At 39.0% G+C, this 20,067-nt stretch overlaps 1 protein-coding gene across 4 annotated transcripts; it reads left to right on the forward strand.

Moving 5' to 3' along the window:
- Positions 1-1,346: 1,346 nt before the first annotated feature.
- Positions 1,347-20,056, forward strand: LOC106157925 (uncharacterized). 4 transcript variants are annotated; one of them, XM_013533722.2, is made up of 6 exons: positions 1,347-1,691; positions 8,070-8,595; positions 11,296-11,346; positions 16,173-16,308; positions 16,580-16,719; positions 17,245-20,056. In XM_013533722.2, exons 2-6 carry the CDS (start codon positions 8,461-8,463, stop codon positions 18,469-18,471), a joined length of 1,689 nt encoding a protein of 562 aa, XP_013389176.2. In that variant the 5' UTR covers positions 1,347-1,691; positions 8,070-8,460; the 3' UTR covers positions 18,472-20,056. The 4 variants fall into 4 exon arrangements, with proteins under 4 accessions (XP_013389176.2, XP_086853202.1, XP_013389178.2 ...); XM_086997075.1 differs by lacking the exon at positions 1,347-1,691 and adding an exon at positions 5,236-5,406; XM_013533724.3 differs by lacking the exon at positions 11,296-11,346 and having other exon boundaries at positions 1,349-1,691.
- Positions 20,057-20,067: the final 11 nt, after the last annotated feature.

Genomic DNA, 20,067 nt, shown 5'->3' on the forward strand with positions numbered 1-20,067 from the left:
TTTAACATAAATAAAATGCGAGAAGGTCAGAAGTCGTTCGTTGACGCCGGATACCGTACCGTGCTTATACGTGCATGATTATTGTAACTTTAAAGGGAAAAACGTATCTTTCAACTGATCTTTTGACAATTTCCAGTCTTAAATGTTCACCAATGTAGAATTCGAATAAGCCGACTGGAACCAAATGAGGAAAAACTGTAGTGATAAACAATCGCTAGTCATTTACCCTTGGATTGACGAAATAATCGCATAAATAAACACGGATAACCTTCAGGCTTACTAAGCAAGAGGCACAAACAAATATTGGGCTCTCACGACGTAATCACGATATGTACGTAATGACGTCACGACTGTCCGTAAAAACAAAGAGCGGTTTTTGAAATGAACATGACGGATAAGTTGGCATTTCTTTCAAAGTTACACGTACTTGTTTTACACAGTATAGGTATTCATTTCTCGGGACAAAGTTGCAATTGAAGATAAATCTTATTTTTTTCATTAAAAGTTTTGACTTTAAACTGTAAACTATTGTCTATGTAACGTCGTGCGCTCTTACTCAACCTGGGGCCCGCGTTCACGGGGTCACGGCAGTGCTTTGGCCACTTTCATAAACCCACGTACATAAACATTCGATTCTGAATAAACAACCGCAGTAGCATTATACCCGTTGTAAATATTCATTGTCGTATTGCAAAAAGTCGAGAATCATTTTTTAGTAAACACGACAAACATTAAGCGGCTTTGTAGTAGAACACTGAACAGTTTTAGTTAAGGGCCCGTGCGTTTACTCGGGGTTAACTCTTTGTTTCGAAGTTTATCGCAAATAAAAAGAAATTTCTGAAAGGATTTGAGGGCAATTGTTGTTGTTATTCAAGACTGAAAAATAGTTTCAACAATGACGCAGATTGCCTGTAACGCTGTGTCACCCAGATGCGCTGAAAAAGTTTTAAAAATAAGCACTACTCGCTGAAGCTATGCGAGGACCGCTGATGTGTTACTAGGGGGAGACAGCGGAATGTGATTAAAACCAATTCCTGATAGCGTTATTTATTCGTGCTCCCGCGTCACAGATGAATCGACTTTCTCCTCATTTGAACAAGCGATAAGCTAAGCAACAGAAATATAAGTCAATATGTTTAATCATTTGGTGAATAATTGCACTTTTTTCATATCCCTGTCCCTAAAAATTCGGAACCATTAAGCGACACTGCATCAGTTAGCACATGACAACACGGGTTCACGTGAAGAAAGCTCCACCCTCTTTGCCGCATAGAGCCTCGTTTTCGCTTCAACTCACAAGACTGTTGACATCAATACCATGGGAGTTTTTGTCACTACGAGGCTCGTCGCGATCACAAACTCCTCCCCGGTCTAAATCTGAGCAACGGCAATGACGTCTGGGCTTGACCTATCACAAAGGGTGCCACGAAATCTCCTGAATCACCCAATCCTCTTATGCCAGTGTCGACTTCAGTTAATAATCCAGCTTGCGTCTGTGTCGTCTTAATGTTCATGTAGCAACTATCAGAGGACACGGTATCTCAGTAGACAGTGTTTGCGCTGCCGATACCGCTTCATATCGCTGATAGCCTCATTTCAGGGATTCACCCGGCCGAACTCCCTGCTCGGAGAAACATCGATTCTGTGTTGTTCTTCTTAAGAAAAGAAATACGCAAGAAAAAGAAAGAGAGGTAAGCGTGAAATTCGTAGTCAATTGTGTCATTGATCGTAGAGTTTGTGGCATATTAATGTTCTTTTGGAAAACGGACGTAACCTTTGTTATCAAATACTGACAGTGTTAACTTTTTGTTTATGGAAGGGGTCGATACATGTAGCATTTTCACGTCGTTGTAATCGGTAGTTCAAAAGTGTGAGGCGAGGGAATAGGCCCTGACCTTGTACATGTATCCCTGGACTTTCCTATGTTTTGGCCTCTGAACTAAAACAGTATCAGACCTAGTCAATTCCCTAGTTTCAAGGGTAGGGCCTATATATATGTATATGGCCATGTTAAAAGATTAGACACAGGATATCAGATGTCGTTCAGCAGAGCGAACCAGGTTCGATCCTAGCAGGAGAGTTCAAAAGGAGGTTATTTTTCTGAAAAAGTGACCCTTTCTACCCCACCCACCCACCCCAGTTGACCCAACCTGGCATTAAACCTAGATCATAATTTAATTGTGTCATAGCGGAACTTTTCCAGCCCAAAAACGTAGTTCTTTTGTAAACTCCACCAGCCCCCCCCCCCCCGCCCCCTTTTGCATACAACCCTGCCATAGTTTGAAAGTCTAAACCGGGTCATCACTTATTCCTGTGCTCTGCTGATGATTAACGTCATATTAATGTCTGAGATCCCCAAAATAGTGGGTCCAAGGATCGTAAAATGACATAATAAAAAACAAACATTATGTGATAAAATGTGCGCCGCTTATTATACACGGTTCATTGACAGCTGTCACAGTTTGGATTTAAGTTACCCAAAAAATTAACCGCAATTTAAATGTCAACAATGAGTGTAAAAAACGTATCCTTAAAAAGCGAACACCAGCCGCAGTTTAATAGTTAGGGCAGTCTAGACGACGTGTCTTCTCAAGCCTTTTTTATCTGAGAACCTGCAGAAAACGGCACGTTTAAAGAGGGAACTCATTTTCATTGGAAAACTGCCCGAAAATATTATCCTGGTCACATTTTCGCACCACGACTTAATTTAATTTCATAAATTATAATAATATAAACCGTTGAGTTTATAAACGGTGCAGTCGCACCGAGGAAATAAAATATCAAAATGCCACCCAAATGTTCCGTTTTTTGTTTTTTTTTTACGAGAAACTGTTTAGTTTTTAATGTCGTAAATCAGCAGCAAGATCACGCAGTCTAGGCGACCCAAGAACCACGTGGCGTAATAACAAAAACAAACGCTTGTTTAAAGAATTATGTGTATTCTTTAAGGATGTCACTGCAGTACGTGTTTGCGTAAAGTCCTGATAACGTACGAATTCGCTATGCTCCACCAGAGGCCTTTTTACATGTAGCTGCTACAAAATTGGTTTAAGCACCTATAAGGCTGACTTTGTAACTACTAAAACAGCTAGCTAGAAGACGACGGGAAAAGAATCAGACTGAGAATCAAACACGACGCTAAGTTCCATAACAACGGGAACCGGGTTTGGGAGTTAATAGAAACTGGCAAAGTGTATTAATCATATAAGTAGATGATGTCTAATGTTACCGTACTGACTGAGGCAACTGATAAAGAGCGTTGCTGGGGATTTTTGTTGAGTAGAAAGTTACGTTACTTAACCGTAGTGTCACATAGTGCGAGGAGAGAGAGAGAGGAGGGAGAAACAGAAAGAGATAAAAATGAAATAAATTAATAAATTGCAGTGGCTTTATTCTTTAGTTCAACCGAATCTATGCGACTGCCAAAACGTGCCATAACTCTGCATGATTTTGTGGCGTAAGTAATCTCAACACGTGTATCATATCTATTAAAAAAGGAAGTTCAGGATGTTTTTAAATGGTGCACTTAATATGACAATTTAAAGTAGCAGAGTAGTGCCCCGCGCAATTCCGTAGAAGGAATTTTCTGATAAACTAATTTCAAAGTTTTAACTGACGGGTGATAGCAACGGAAAATGAAAATAATTTTTTAGTTTGAATCTCACTTTTTTCTTGCTCGCTTTTCCATTTAGGTAAAGAGAATCTTGCAAAGAAATGCTTCTTATATTTGTAAAGAGATAAATGACTTAAGAGTAATATTTATACTAGTGTGAAAAGAAACACATGACAGAATATAAAATCAAACAAGAGTTAATAGAAAGCAGGAAACTCTTAATAAATGAAGTAAAAATGAAACTGTCTTTACAGCTATAAATTAAGGTCCTTAAAACCTAATTATACGCCTATTGAATGTATTAAGATCTATGCACTATTAGTTATAGAGACACACATGTTATGATATTGTGTTTCGTTATCGCTATGCACTCATCGATTTTTCGCATTTTTTCTCATTTCTCAATGAGAACTCACTCCATTGGAATGAGTCTTATATCAACAGCCATTGTCAATAGGCACATTAAATGGTGATATACGTAATTAATTATGACAGATCTCACTGTGACTGACACTTAAGACAAGGAGGAATACGTTTTCCGCCGTGTCCTCGGGAAGATGTTAACGTTATAATGTTTTTGTCAAACTTTTCTGTTTCCCTGATACCACGGACGAGGCTGATGGCTCTTTCTTTTCACAATAAAACCGCCATCATTAAAAATAACCCAAATTTTGAAATAAATGAGATCCGCCATTTTTTTCCGGGAAGGGGGGGGGGGGGGGTGCGGACACTCTTTAAAAGTTAAAAAGTTAAAAGGGATTATTCCAGTGATTTAATAGTGGATACAGTAGCTGTATTGTTTGACATGCCATCAACGAGCTGGATACACATAAAAGAAAAGGAATTCACAGTCAAACGTTTGCAAAACTTAAGCCCCATGAAACCGCGTGATGGGTTCTGTGTACTGTTAGCACCACTGTGGAGGGTAAATGAAGGGAGGGGCCAGGGTCGGATCCAGAGATATTTTCTGACAGTCTTCCAAATTATCTTTGTTAATTCGTCCTCAATTTTTGACCGTCTTCTGACAGAAAATATTAGATACCCGTCAATGTAAACTTAAAAATCTGACCGTCTTGGGGAAGACCCAGAAGACGGCCTAAATCCGCCCCTGAGGGGGGCTTAAACACTAACTGTATCCTATCTCTCTGTGTATCCTTTATCTTATCCCCGACTGAAACCCCTCCCCTAGCTTCTTCTACCTACCGCATATTCGAGGAATGTGCGATGGAAAATGGAAAGTGCGTTACCGTTAACTTTGCGATAACCAGGGTGTACATGCATGACACATTTGTTCCTGAAAGCAAATCTATTAGCCGCGCTCCTTGACTAAAGACAACTTTATCGATTTACACGGAAGTCGGAAATGAAGAACCGAGCATGAAACCGGAGGCCCGTTTACACCCGGCGGACTTAAACCGCGCCAAGATCACATAGATCTAGACAAGACAATTAAGTAAATCAGTTATCTTTCACTTCAAATGCATAAACGTTTAATAATATACTGTGAGCATGTTAAGTCAAATTCAACGTGCTTTACCTGCCTGGATGACCTGAATTCGAACCATAGAAATAACTTGTGTAAACTTTGCTGAAGTAAGCTACCGGTGGACTTGACATAAATAATACTCTGTGAGGGGGTTGTCGCTTTTATATGGAGACGGATCAAATACTTTATAACGACAATTGTGAGTGTATATTGCTCGTCCTATGGGGTATATGTAACCATGGGTCTGGTTGTTTATTGAGATCTTCATGCAGTTGAAAAAAGGAGTCTACTACTAGAACAGCGTCGGGTGAGTAGATTTGTCAACATTATTTGGTTTGATAAATTGCATCTTATAAAGGGTATCTAAATATTTCGTTAAGCACTTGTACGTGTACGAGTTTCGTAGGGATTACGGCGGAGAACTGTTGAATTGTTGCTGCTCTCTCTCTTTCTCTCAAAATTATATATAAGATACAATAATAATTATTGAATGATCCAGTATTAATAAGCTGATTCAATATTTATGGGCGTATTTATTATAAGGTATACAACAATGAAGAAGTGTGCAGAGACTTCTATTAAATATTGATATTAGCTTTTGAAAAGCTTCTTCATTTGTATACGTCCTCTTTATGGTAGAAGCTTGTCTCAAATCATAACGCTAGGAACGCGCTTATATTGAGGACAAAACAACGATCGGAATGTATATTTACATATTACTTATTCTGCGTGTTTGAGTTAGCGGCGTGATTGTTGGATCTGCTCTCTATCATGTTGAGCTACTTTTCTTCCTTTTGCTGCCATCCTGAGGGGTTTATTTTGCATAAGGACTCTGGTTAAGATAGACAGCTAGACAGATTTTGTACATGTAGTCCTATATTGGCTTGGCATAAGCATCTACCAGTGTTAAACTCGTGTTCTCCGCTACGAACTGAGACAAGTGGAAGACCCTTGTTATGATGTCTGTGATCCTCTCTACACAAGGGATATGAGGTATAAAATAACATGTGATGCGTAACTACACAGGTGACGGGGAGGAATTGCGCTGAGAAATGTCCAACCGTGTTCACTTCCAACAATGACATTAGACAAGGTGGACTGCTACAATGATTCCTCAGTTCCAGCCCCCACATCCCTGACAGCCCCGCCCGCCCTCGCCCTCGCCCACTCTCCACTCCAAATCACTTGCTTTGTGGGGTGTTTTCCATGTCATACTTTTATACCATGTCAATGTGACATGATTTAATTACTTCGACAGTTGGGACCCAGATGTAAATTTGACTTCTTTTTGAACTCATTTAACGCTCACTGGCGTTTACACAAAGCTCAAACCACAGAAGCGAGGCCTTTATGAATTTAAGTGTATGTAAACACAGAATAAAATACAAACTCTATTCGCTCGAACACACGGTGTATTTCGGTTCAATTAAATAATTCAATCTCCGTGTCAAAATTTCTCAAATTCTCAAGGTGGTTCAGTACGTCTGCTAATGGGCTCGCATTGCATTGCTGTTGTACGGGTACATGGTGATTGTTGAGCGATAAATGGGCAAAGGGTACCTGACATCCCCCTCCCCACCCCACAAATAAAATATAATAATAAGAAGAATAAGAATAATAATTATTAATAATAATAATTAATAGTAATAATAATAATAATAATAATAATAATAATAATAATAATAATATTCAAGTGCAGGAACAGTAGGAGTGTAACATATTTTGGCACAGTGTAAGATGCATTTTCAGTTAAAATACTAGTAGGAAAATTACATAGCATGCACGATCTGAGGTGGGACTGAAGTTATTTTTATAAGGTGATCCCCATTATGAATTTAAAATCCAAATATTAAAAAAGACATAAAGATGTAATTGTACAAACTTTGATGATAGTACCCCTCTTCTCTTCAGAGCCTTCCTAGTTATACACAGTCTATAAGTCAAGGCAATCTCTGCTTTATCGTTCTATTACCACAGTCCAACACCTTAATCAAGCTAAATGAATTACTTCTTATATATACTAATGTCTTATAGGTATAACATGCTTCATGTTAAGAATAAACGAAATTTCCTTTCATTTTATTTTGAGCGTTATTCGTGGCGTGATTAATTAAATCAAATGCATTTACTGAGTGTAAATGCAGTAAGTATAGTTGATATGTAAACAGGGAGCTGTTTTTTTCCGGTCAGTGAGTTTCGCTCGGGGACGCGATGTTTTTAGTAGGTGACCGCTGACAGTGCCCTCTCTCGAATTACAAATAAGGTCTTTATGGTACGTGTTACGTTGCTTGTTTTCGTCAACACGATTTATAATGATAACCCCGAAGTTAAGTGTAAAACATGACTGTGTGCATAACATAAGACAAAAGAAGAAGGACTTGGTTATCATACTACAGGACTTGTCACGTTTAGGAACCCTTTCCCCAGATTTTTGTTTGTTTGTTTGTTTGTTTGTGTGAGCTTATCTAAGTTTGCGCGTGCCCGTGTGTGATAATGCCTGTTTGAGCGATCGTGAAAAAATGTCGTTCGTGCGCAATGGGTGATGGACAGACTTTCACCCCCCCCCCCCCCCCACCTAAAAAAAAACATTCTGTGTCCCCGGACCTATTAAACTTTCAAAATCATGGTCTCCTTCTGTCAACGCGGTTGAATTCACCTCTCCAGGTTAATCATTTGAAATGATTTATCCTCTTAATAAAGTGCCCGTTCCGTCAAATCCCGTTATGACGCATAGATTTCCCAAATTGTCTGAACAAATATTCCTTTTAAGTTTGCTCTTTAAGTATAACAACAGGCGGCCTAACTTCTTTGGCTGCCTCGTCACCTGTGAACAGAGAGCCTCTGAACTTAAAGAACGTGGCCCGTTATTGTTCTGTTGCTAGCAATTTCAATGATTTATGTTTACCCAATGTTTCAACATGTGAATTGTCGTATTATGCACATTTAACGCCGTACTTGTATGTTAAACAGGTGCCGCAGCGAAGGCGACCTCCAAGGCATAAACAAGTCGAACGCTGCCAAAACTGGACAAGGAGTTAGAGAAGTGGTCAAGGTTGGACGCTAGTGGACACTTTAAAGATCGCCTTCTTCTCTTGATAAAACGGAACGTTGAAGTACGAGAGGACGTCGAATTTACTGCGGGGCAGTTATCGTCAGGCTGCAAGAATTTGATTGGATTTTTGTAGTCATAGTGTAAGCATGTAAGAACATAATTAAAACAATAGTTTTCTGCGCTCAATTAGAAAAGAAGGACTACGAAATAAAAAGATACCTTCGTAATCCATTGGTCACCGAAAGATTTTCAAATGCTTCCACATTGTCAACAAATCCAGTAAAACAGACGACAGACTTCAAATGCACCATGGATCCTAAATACAAAAAGATTCTGGACGAAAATCGAGTGTTGTTGGCCAGAAACATAATTCCGACAAAGGAGTTCTACGACAGACTGCAAAAACAGAATGTCCTCACTGAGTCCATGCTCTCCAATATAGCGGTAAGTTACCAGTGTTGAATAGGCCTACTCATCTCATAGATTCCATCATTTACCACTTAGAGGTTTCTGTTTATTTCGGTTTTGCTAGCACGCGAATAAGAACGGTATTTCCCATTGACAAGCAGTACCAATATTCATAACCAGACGTCACAATTATTCGATTCTCGTACTGTAGTTGGTGATTTTAAAAGCACATAGACACAACGTTCATGAATGTTGTACACACAGGACGCAACACAATTTATAAAAATGGAAAAATATTATTGTTGTTCTGTGGACAAACAGACACTTATTTTTTGCCAAAAGAGAGACCTTATCCTCTACTGTAGCTTAATGTGCCCTGTGCAATCTGTTGACGTCTTAGTTACAAATACCTACATGTAAATACCTCTGTGAAGTCCTTATAGGAACGTTTAATGTTAGGATGTGGCATTTTGGACTTAAGTCGAACTTGATTACTCATGTAATGAGGTTAAACCAAGGTGGGCGTCTCAGTAATGCCGACATTTAAACTCTAAAAAATTTAATCACTAACATCTGTCAAAATTTTTTTTCCAACTAGTCGTACCAGATTTTGTTGTCAAATTGCCGGGAAACACCCACGATCTTTGGATTTTTTACTAACTTTTAACTAAATAGACCAAATTCGAGTACAGTGAACGCTTTCTTATTAACAAATGTAGGGCATTTATCCATCCTATTAAACTGTCCAACAATATGGCCATACTGATAGTATTTGAATAAGCGACACTATGGCACGTTATTTAACAAGTTGTGCCATTAAAAACATCCGTTTCTCCTTGTGTGTAATTGAAAGTTTCTTAAAATGGTTTATACTTAATAAGTACGCTACACTTGAACACCTCTTTACAAGTAGCAATAAGATTTACGAAATGTTTAATTTGACGTACTTCATATTGCATGCACTACTATTGGCTTCCTTCAAATTGGCTTCCACCAAAGCATTGAAGTAGAAGTAAGAGGGAATGGCAATTCATGCACTTCCATAATTTATTATTGAAATTAAGCCCCTTTAAAATGTGTTATTTCTATTACAATCTTATAAAAGCCTTCATTTACGTGTAATGTTTGTATATATTATGAAATCTCACCTTCTCCAGACATAGTATTATGTAATACAGATTAGTTTACCTTGGCGTTTTATTACACCTCTAAACAATGGAACCAATGTTGCGTGTGATCACTCGATTGTACTGACTAAATCAACCTTGGCGACCCAGGGATCGGCCAGGGATCGGCTAGTTTGCGTTGGGGATCGGCCTGCATCGGTTTGGGATCGGAAGGCTTCGGCTTGGGATCGGCTGGGTTGAAAAGTGCCCCCCCCCCCCTGCCAGCTTTAATTTCACTTCCATGGCCCTACGTATGGCAATAAGATTGACCTTGTCTACTTTGTGATATTAACTTCACTTTAAGCGGCATTTTTATACTCCCTCCCCCCCACCATCTTTGGCCTGCTAGTATTTATGGTTAAACAGAGGGCGGTGTTGCCTCCAGTCCTTTCTATCTTCCCCTATCCACAGTGTTGCCATCATGGTTGTCATAGACTTTTCGATTTGCTACATTTCTCACACGCTAGTATATTCTGGACTCTAATTACAACATCAGTGTATTGAATTGTGTACACATTTATTTCTAAGTGCAAACAATTCATTCAGTAACACGTACAAAGTTGTACATTAATATAGGAGGTATTTCAGAGGGGCATTAGTATTGAGGTGGTGAAACTACACGTTTGACTTCTTCAGATTGACTGGAATGTACCAACATGCTACCCTCTACCAGGGCGACAGATATTCATAGATATGTCTCTACATAAATATACACATCTGTGAATATCTGTGGAAAATCAATCTGTCGGTAGAGAATCTGTGGTAGAGGGTACCAACATGCTTGCTCTAACAGGGCCTTGAAGTACTTCGATATTCCGTTCCTTGTACAGTGAGAAAATACTAAAGCGCATAATTCATCACTATGAATCCCTTTTTTTCCCGATTGGATAGGTAATGGGATTCGTTCACATACAATGGCTCCGAAATACTTTTATGTGAATTGTACAAAAGGAAAGAAAAAACGTTGTTACTGGAAGTTTTTCTAGCTAAAGATGCAACTCAATACCATGTGTGACAAACCAACATCTTTTTATTATCAATGCGGGTACCAATGAAGGTGATATTTCTTAAGACACGTGTAGTCGGAACCCATAAACGATTTCGGTTCAACTCGAATAATTTAAAATAACGTTTGTCCTCAATCAGGTTACTTTAGTTAACCGTGCATAAAAGATAAGTAAGTGTTTGGTATAAAAGTCACTTTGGACAATATCATGCCTAAACAGGCACAGACATTGATATTATCCATTCCCGCAACAGTCCAAGCTTTTGTGCGTCCATGTTTGTAATAGACCCAACCTTTGGACGTTTTCTACAATGCAGAATCACACAGGACATAATGGAGTTCCTCAACTTTCTCGAATATCATCAATCTCCTATGTTTACTTCGTTTCATCGCACTGATTACTCTGTGCGTTGAATTATATTGCGTAAAAGGAACAATATTTACCTGTCAATAACGAGCTTTTAGGAAAAGTTTCCGGACGACAAAGGTTAATCCCACAGGATCGATTCCCGTGTAAAAAATCGTTACCATAGAATGCATTGTTTTATTCTTTCTGATTTGCAGAGTAAAACTGATAAAGACTCCAGTCCGTTAAGACGGGCGCATCTGCCAACGGTGAGCTTCCTATTCACGTTCTCCTACTCGATTCAACAAGTGTAAATACAATACATCGTGATTACAATACGACGTTAATCGAATGGGAGAACTGAAACATGGATAATTAGTACACTGTAGGCCCTGGCTTTATTGTCTTCTGTAATCATCAAACCGCTGATTAGATACGACGGCTTTTCTATTCCTTTCTGTTGTTTTTTCTTCAACTGCCTTCACTGTATACCTACATGTCCTACTCGATCTCATGCTAATCAATCAAGATCGATACAATCTACAAATGTTATAAATCGAGTAGAACAGCTAGGGCTAGAACAGTCCGAGTAAACCCTAGATTTCCTCTCTTATGTTTTACAAACTGATTAAACTGTGCTTTTGGTCGAACATTTGGTTCACTATATAGCATAAGCAAAATCTCGATCAACCATTTTTGATGTTAAAAGCCTAATTTATTCATAGATTAGACACTGTCAAATGTTCTTATTCTCCAATTTTTAAAAACTTAACTTATTCATCTATCCTACAATACAGCTACCCTCTACCAGGGCGAGTGATAGATTTTTTACAGATATTCACAGATATGTCTCTAGCTAGATAGATGGTCATTTAAAGCTCAACTCAGTTCTGTGAACTGTGAACTGGTAGAGGGTACAATACAGCCTGTGTCTACTTTTAAGCAGCTATCGATATTAATCAAGTATGTGATTTTTCGATGTTGTTTCAACCTAATTCCTCGTTTTTTTATTTTTAATTGTTATAATCATTTTTCGTCTATCTATTCATTTTCATTTCGCTCAATCATCCGCGATCAGTTGATTATATTGATGACTACAGCAACTGTGTAAACATGATGTTCCTGGCTTCCTGCTGATTGCGTTTCTCCCTGCAATATGATTCGTAGCTTCATTTGATCTTAGTCTAAATTTTGTCATAATTGCAAGAATTCAACTTTTTAATAAATCTGAACTTAGATAATTAATAGATCATTTGCCATAAACAATGATCGATTCTGCCTCATATTTTCTTCTTTAGCAGCTTATTGTCTTCCATGTTTACAATTCTAGTGCTAAGATGGATTTTTTATTTGTGAAATTCATGTTGTTGTTACTGTTTTATGTTATTTTGTTGAAGCATTGTTGATACATGATATGCTATATGATGCCACATATGGTTTGCCGCGACATGGTGCGTCACGACCTGACATGACATTACAGAGTGATGTTATGTCATATGAATACTGAAGCTTTGATGCTTTGACGTGAAGTGACATGACATGACAATGTCATACGTATTTTTTGTCTTAGTATTGTTATTTTAACGATTGTAAAACTTTCATCAAATACCGCAAGCGATATAAAATTACACAACCAAAGTAAAGCTGCTCTTTTTAAAATATACAGTATATTAAAATATACAGTGCATTTACAGAGAAATAGCAGTTTGACTTAACGTGAACTTTATAGATGCCCGGTGTTACTATTGTATTTTACCCCAAGTCAGTAACAAGATCTCTTTAGTTACTTTCTTCCAGGTTCAGTCAAATGTCAAGTGCCTGAGATGAATGGGGTTTATACAGTGTCCAAGCATACCGAGTTTCAGTTCTTTATGTTCTACTGTGTGGATGGAATTATTGTTCGCAGCTCGCGTAGTGTAACGCAATAGTTGTGTTGATATTCGGCTATATGCGGCCCCATGCTGAGTTCGGGCACTGGCCTATCGTGCTTTAATATTGAAAATAAATGTCTTATATTATGATAGAGCTTATGTATACTTAAATGGACCTGAGGGTGTCTTGTGAGTGAATGCAGCTCCTTACGCATTAAGTGTAGCGTGATGTCTGTACGCTTGCAAGTTTGGTTTACGCGCACGCTCGCGTGTGATTTTTACGTGTATGAGCCTGTGAGTGTATGCATTTATGTGTGGTGTTTTGTTTTATTTATAATCTTCTGTAGCAGTTCAGTCTTAATCTGTACGTTCACTTTTATCTTATTGACAATATCAATTAATCTGCACCCCTGACACTGACCATACTTGTTTGTAATAAGTAGTGAAACAAGTATTTATCTTGTGAAATTCCGTGCAGAATTGTGGTTTTACAATATAAACGAATCAATAAATTTTGACGGACCACACATCATTGGAATGTTATATTATGGTGCAAAAAGCATTACGTATACTTGCGTGTTTATAAAAAGAAAAACACTTATTTCGAGAAATTATTTAAACAGCCCACGCAGACAGTAAACAGAGAAATGCTAGGCGTTTTTAGGTGCCGTGAGTGCATTTCCCCCGTTTAACTTTTTTAGCGATTTAAATTAACTTAACTGGTAAGGTTATCGTGAAAGATAGCCAAAGTATCTACCAAAAAGCAAAAAAAAAAACTACTTTGGAAGACATAATATGTACGATATCCTGTCGTTAACGAACAATAATAATTAAAGCAATGTGCATGCATCATAAATCACTCGGATAACTGGACGCGTGTTAACATTCCTCGGAAGTGAAAAACCAAGTCCGCGGTATCGTTTTTGTCCCCTGCGTGGCTCTATAATTGGTGACCGTCTGACCTCGGCCCTGGTGGACCCATTTGACACGTGATCCCCGTAAATTAACTGAATTCACATAGCCATTGGTCACAGTGTGTGTATACGGTGGCCGATCACAAAAGTTGTGAGAGTAGCTAGAGCGCGAGGTTTAATAGTTTAGGAAAACTTGTAGGCTGCGTTATTATTAGGCGTGTCTTAATTGAAGAGGAAAATCCACTTTTACGGCTTGTTTCCGCTTGTAATTGACGCTAATGCTTCGCGCTGTTTGAGAGACTAAAAGCCATTTTTGGAGTTTTAGTTCTCTTGCCGACAAGGTCACTTTCAGTGAAGCAAATGTTGTCTTATGCAATGATATCAGAATGAAGAGTTTGTAAGAATCTGTTAGAGAAAGCGATTTTTAAAAAATGCCTCCTTTCGTCCATGCTTTAATGAATTGCAACGGCTTTCCTGTATGAGTCACTGAAAAGTATTCAAATACTGTCATGACTTCGAAATGGAATTTAACAGACCTAAAAAACATGGTCGAACCACTAACAATTGAAAATTAACTTTAAACAAATAATAAGGAAATATTGAAGAGGGAACGATTCGAAAAAAACACGTGGGCAATGTTTGATGTCGTCAGGCGATGCAGTGACGCAAATGAGGACCTTGATGCCTGGAAGAAAAAAAAATTGAAAGAATAACCTTGTGCTTTTTATGTGTAAAACGCATACCATTTAGGTCGTTAGCGGGTAACTTTTCGGATTCAATTTCATCAGTGCATTTGACCCACTAAATCTGACATGACTGGTTAACATTCTGAAGTTTCGCTAATACATTTAACAACCTTTTGAGGCACGTGTGAATAGTGTTTGGGCTTTGTGTTAGGACATATAAACACCGATCACATCAGTGAAATCGTTTAAGATATTTTGTTAGTGTACATTATTTAGGTTCTAGATTCTGGGAAAGTCATTTGAGAATTTGGTGGCCGCAGAAAATTTTATATTACAAGTGCTTTATTTCTTTTGAGAGAGAGGGGGGATGAGAGTGAGTGAGAGAGTGAGAGAGAGAGAAAGTGTGTGTGTGTGTGTGTGTGTATGTGTGTTTGTGTCATTGTGTGTGTGTGTGTGTGTGTTTGTGTGTGTGTGTGTGTGTGTGTGAGAGAGAGAGAGAGACTAGGGGTGGGGGTGTACGTACGTCGCATAAATTGCTCAGGCTGTATTAATTTTTTATCAAATTAGTTCAAGTTATTGTTCACTTTCCAGAGGCCAATACGCAGATGAAAGTAACGGCATTTATCATTCTAAAATAAGTGATTTTCTGTCAGGCTGCAAAGCAGTAATTTTTCACGATCACATTTGTTCAAAGCTTTTCCAGAAATACAAAAATACATACAGAACGTCTTCCAAGAACTGCGACAAGATTTATGTTTATTCGCCAGCTGTTTTCTCTCCCGAAAAAGTATACATTTACTTATTATAGGCCCTGCGCTTAAAGAAAGCAACAATACATAACCTAGAATGATGAATTTGAAACTGGTGGCTTTATAACCCAAATGTCAATCTTCGTAACCTTTCTTATCTTTCAGGGCAAAGTCCAACAATAAACTATGAGCTTGATACAAACGTTGAAATCTGCAGGTTAAAAAACGTCGATTTCTTTACCATGGCGTCACGGTTGCTAGGGTGTCGATTTCGGTCTCGCAACACACCAGTTCAGCTCGATGTAGTGTGTTATCACGTCGATTCTCATAAATCAGGATCGTCCATTAACGAGTCTATTGATATGTTTGCCGACCGATTAGTTACCGCTTTCTTCAGTGTATAGCCTCTTCAGAATGCCAACGGTCTTTGATAGTTCATTAGCGATACGAGGGAATGTTGCTTTTCTTGCATTGGCCTTAAGGTTTCATTACTACCTCCCGTCTGCTTGCATAATCGATACTACGGTAGGGAAAAACACCTCATAATTACCAAGATGCATTCTTTGCTTACAGTATGACGTAAACTGTTCTATGAAGTATTAATTGCTAAAGATGGATGAAAGAAATTAATTACACTTTTCCTCTAAGATTCCGCCTGCGGTACCGGGTATTTGAAACTATGACGTGCCCCTTTTTTTATTTATTTTTTTTATTTATTTATTTTTTTCAGGACAATGTCATTCGGGATGATCGTGGCTGAGTAACAAGCTGTGAAGTATTGAAATGTACAGACAAAAATTAATTCATGTATATCTGTTTGTTAGTTTATCGATGTATACATAATGCCATTTTCATTATATTCAATGATATTTCAGAATGTGGTCAACAGGGATGCGCAGATTAACTCCATGATAGACATGTTGCTGGTCAGAGTGACCGCCGCCTTCCATAAATTCTGTGATGTCCTGCAAGTGACCGGTCACCACCTGTTGGCTGACCACCTGCGAAATGGTGAGTTTGTGGAGAGAGAGAGAGAGAGAGAGAGAGAGAGATTAGTACCTTCTCATTTGTAATTTTTAAAGAATTATCAGATTTCATTTCATATTGACCAAATATTGTTGGGCGAAAAATAATATAATATTTGGTTGTAATTTATAGACCATTATTTTTTATTCAAAATATTTTATTTGCTTGAGAGAGGGAGTCTCAGAGAGAGTCTAGATACACCAGCTTTACAATCGACTCGAGATATATCAATTTTAAAACTGTCGTGATTTTCCAGAGGCTTTAAGTGCCAGTGAAAGCAAGGACTTCCCGGGAGGTGAGACACCTGAACCCGACGTCTTCCGTAGATTTCCTTCCTTGAATAAGGCGCTTTCAGATGTAGAGAAGCAGGTTCTTGACGGCTATATCAAAGAGAGGGTAAGGTTCACACACAATATCAATTCAGTATTTTTCACAGCCAAGCAAGTCTGAGGACTCATTGAGAAGCGTACATTTACTCTTCTTTTCTTTCTTCTGCTTCTTCTAGATAGCAATATCCGCCGCAGGTTGTATTAGGTCTGTATTAGGTCGTGCTTGAACAGTGATATCAGCAACATAAAAGCGCACCAAAATTATATGTACTGAATGTGTTAAAAGGGTGGGCAATATACAGTAGAACTAGCTTAAAATGATATGTTTGTTAGACAGCGCCGGGAGTTTCAGTTCTTAGTAGGCGAGTGCCCGGTGATATCGTACATGCATGCCAGGCCTATTGGATTGTACATAACGAAATAATAATAATAATGTAATAAAAAAATATAATAAATAAAATAAAAACCATGCGGAACTAATACCGCTAGAAATTGGGTATCAGGTGATATAATTTCAATATAATTATTTTTAAGCCAAGTTTTAATAAATAATTTTCCAAAGAAATACTGACCTTGTTCATCCTTGTTACAGGAACGTGAAGCCGCCCTGACAGCACTATGGAAGGGTCAAAGCCGCGAGAAACAGATTGCGTTAGATGCGAAACAGAAGCAAATGGAGGAATCCTGGGAACACATGGAGGTGATGCAGAAGAAAGACGTGCTGATCCACCGCCTTGAAGACGAGTGTCAGAAGGCGCAAGAAGCACTCCAAGATAAAACAGCGGAGTACATGAAGCTTCTAAGGAACGCAGAAGAAGCAAAGGAGAAGCATAAACTCCAACTGGACACTCAAATGAACTTTAACTCCGCCAATGACAGCACGCTGCGTCGTCTGCAGGAGCGGATCACGGAGATGGAGACCGCTCTCAACGACATGGACGCTTACATGGAGGAAAAACTCCGAAAGGTGGAGCCACCGACTGAAGAGGCTCCTCTTGACATCCAGCACCTGGACAACAAACAGGTGAGGGAGAAGAGGGTCAAATCGTTCTTAGACCACTTTGACCGCCTTTACCTGATCAGTCGGAAGTACGAGGACGCTCTCCAGGAGAGACAAGACGTGCTGAAGCTTTTCGCCATCGAGGCAGACTCAAAACCGTTCTATGCACACATGCGTAACTTCCATGACAGCAATTCCGACCGTCTGGCGCGACTCTTCAAGGAGCTGGAGCACCGCGAGACGAGGATCTCAGAAGTGCAAGACGAGGTGGCCAAGGTGCAGGAAGAGAAAGCCGACCTGGAGAAGACGATCGAAGACCTGAACGCCCAACTTGCAGAAAGAGACAAGCAGATCCGGGACCTGAAGAAGGAGATACAGGTCCTCCGCTCCCACTCTCTCACGGGGAAGTCGGCAAAGAATACCTCTCCAAGAACCATTGAGCCGGGGTACGTCCCCAGCGGGCACCGCCAGCGCGCGGACAGCTACGAGGACCCGCACCACCAGACCTCCCTCACCCCTTGGGGAAAGACACCCACCAACAACGGCCTGATAGACATGCACGATGACCACCCCCTCACCAAGCCACCCAAATTCCTCACGCCGCTGCCTCACGGGGACAGTTCCCAGGGCAGTCCCCACGGGATATCCCCAAGGCACAACCGCGTCGAGACTCTGGCTATGAAGTCTTCGACTTCCAAGGGCGCCATCATGCGGCCGTCAGGAAAACCTCTCTCGCCCAACAGTGCAAACGTTGTGAACCTCAGTATACCTCAGCACCAACTTCTAACGGGGGGAGTCACTAGGAAAAAGAGGTTCTAAGAAAAGGTGTGGCTATTTGTTTATTATTTGCTATGACTGACGCGTATTTCATTTTGATCTGAACATGGTCGATGGACATTTTTCATCATTTACCAGTCTTCTGACCATCAAATTTTATAATCCGTATCGTGATTTATTCACAATTGCAACTGACCGAATTATCGGTCACAAAGCTAAGGCCAACACCTATGGAACCCGGTCGCATGGAAATGAATCGTGCGTATAAAAATACACAAAAATACCCGGGAAGACGGTGCCGTAATTATAGATGTACATATTTAACTGTAAGAAGCTTTTGCTGCTGTATGCTAAAATATATAAAGCTTTATATTTATACATTTGTATCATACAAATGACTAAACTTGCACTGAATATACATAAAATATATAGAAGTGTATTTTCTAAGAAATGTTTTATACACTGACTCCGTCCGGATATCAGACTATATTTTGTCACAAGTGTGTTGTTTTCACATGTATAGTATATCAGTTTAACACAGATATTTGTCTATCTTAGGTTGTGTGCGTCGTTAGAAATGTCTATAATAACTTTTCACATTGTTAAATCGTATCGTTCTATCTGTAGCGCTATGTTTTAAGAAACTGACAGCTTTTAAATTATTGTTAAAACAGCCCTACTATATTACAATACCACCTACGCTGAACCCTACGCTCGCCACGGCATTAATTTTTGTTGGTATACATGTACATACTAGGCCTGATTTCTAAGAGTATGCTTCATGTTGCAAATAATAGGAAGCAAACCGCTAAAAGCGAGCTAAGTCCTCCTCACTAAAATAAGGGGCCATTGTAGCTGTTCCAGCATTTACAAGACGATAATTGAAGCGATTTTGTAACTGTAGAACGCTTTCCGAGGAAAAGGTTTGTATCTCAAAACATACCGCTGCAGATGGGTTGAAAATATATGCCGTGCGGCTGTTACAAGGCCTTTGTAGTACAGGCGTACGTGTATACGTCAATATATGTGCCATGTCCATGACTAATGACTAATTGTGATACAAAGTTGCCATGTGATGCTCAAAGTGTGGTGCTCATTTTATGGTCCATGATATGTGTATTCATGACAACATGTGTATGAATTTCTTAACTTTTGTGTAGGATTTTGTTTTAGTCTAGATATATACGTGTTTGAATTTTCAGATTAAATATCGGAAAAAGGTAGAGTTTTTTTTTTCCTTAAATAAGTTTCACAGCAAAACTTGTTTCATTTGTTTAAGTTCTTAGTCGTTTTGAAATAGAGTCATGTTTCTCAGGACAATTTCAAATAGTTTGTCTTGGCACGTGACTATGTTGCTGTCACCTATCAGTCACATGCATATTTGATCGAGATCAAGGCGAAAATGTTTTTTTTTTTCTTAAAATATTGATTGTGAACAGAATGTCTTCATTAATCTTTTTTACAGTAAATTTACATTTTAATCAATATACACTGGTTTACTGATTCACAACTGCAAGATTCGAAAGATACATCGGAACTTTTATTGTTCTGAATCAACCGAAATCTGGCATCACCTGTACTTTTGCGTGAGCACCAACGGAATAAAAATATTTATTTAGAAAAGAAAGCTTCCATCTT

Source organism: Lingula anatina, chromosome 10, assembly GCF_051362555.1.
Source record: "Lingula anatina isolate TDL-2025a chromosome 10, LinAna3.0, whole genome shotgun sequence".
Classification (NCBI taxonomy): domain Eukaryota; kingdom Metazoa; phylum Brachiopoda; class Lingulata; order Lingulida; family Lingulidae; genus Lingula; species Lingula anatina.

Excerpts from the sequence above, each read along its gene's own strand:
- LOC106157925 (XM_013533722.2), top strand. The coding sequence starts at position 8,461 with ATGGATCCTAAATACAAAAAGATTCTGGACGAAAATCGAGTGTTGTTG. Across the intron at positions 8,596-11,295 it reads CCATGCTCTCCAATATAGCG|AGTAAAACTGATAAAGACTC; the intron begins GTAAGTTACCAG and ends TCTGATTTGCAG. Across the intron at positions 16,309-16,579 it reads GGCTGACCACCTGCGAAATG|AGGCTTTAAGTGCCAGTGAA; the intron begins GTGAGTTTGTGG and ends GTGATTTTCCAG.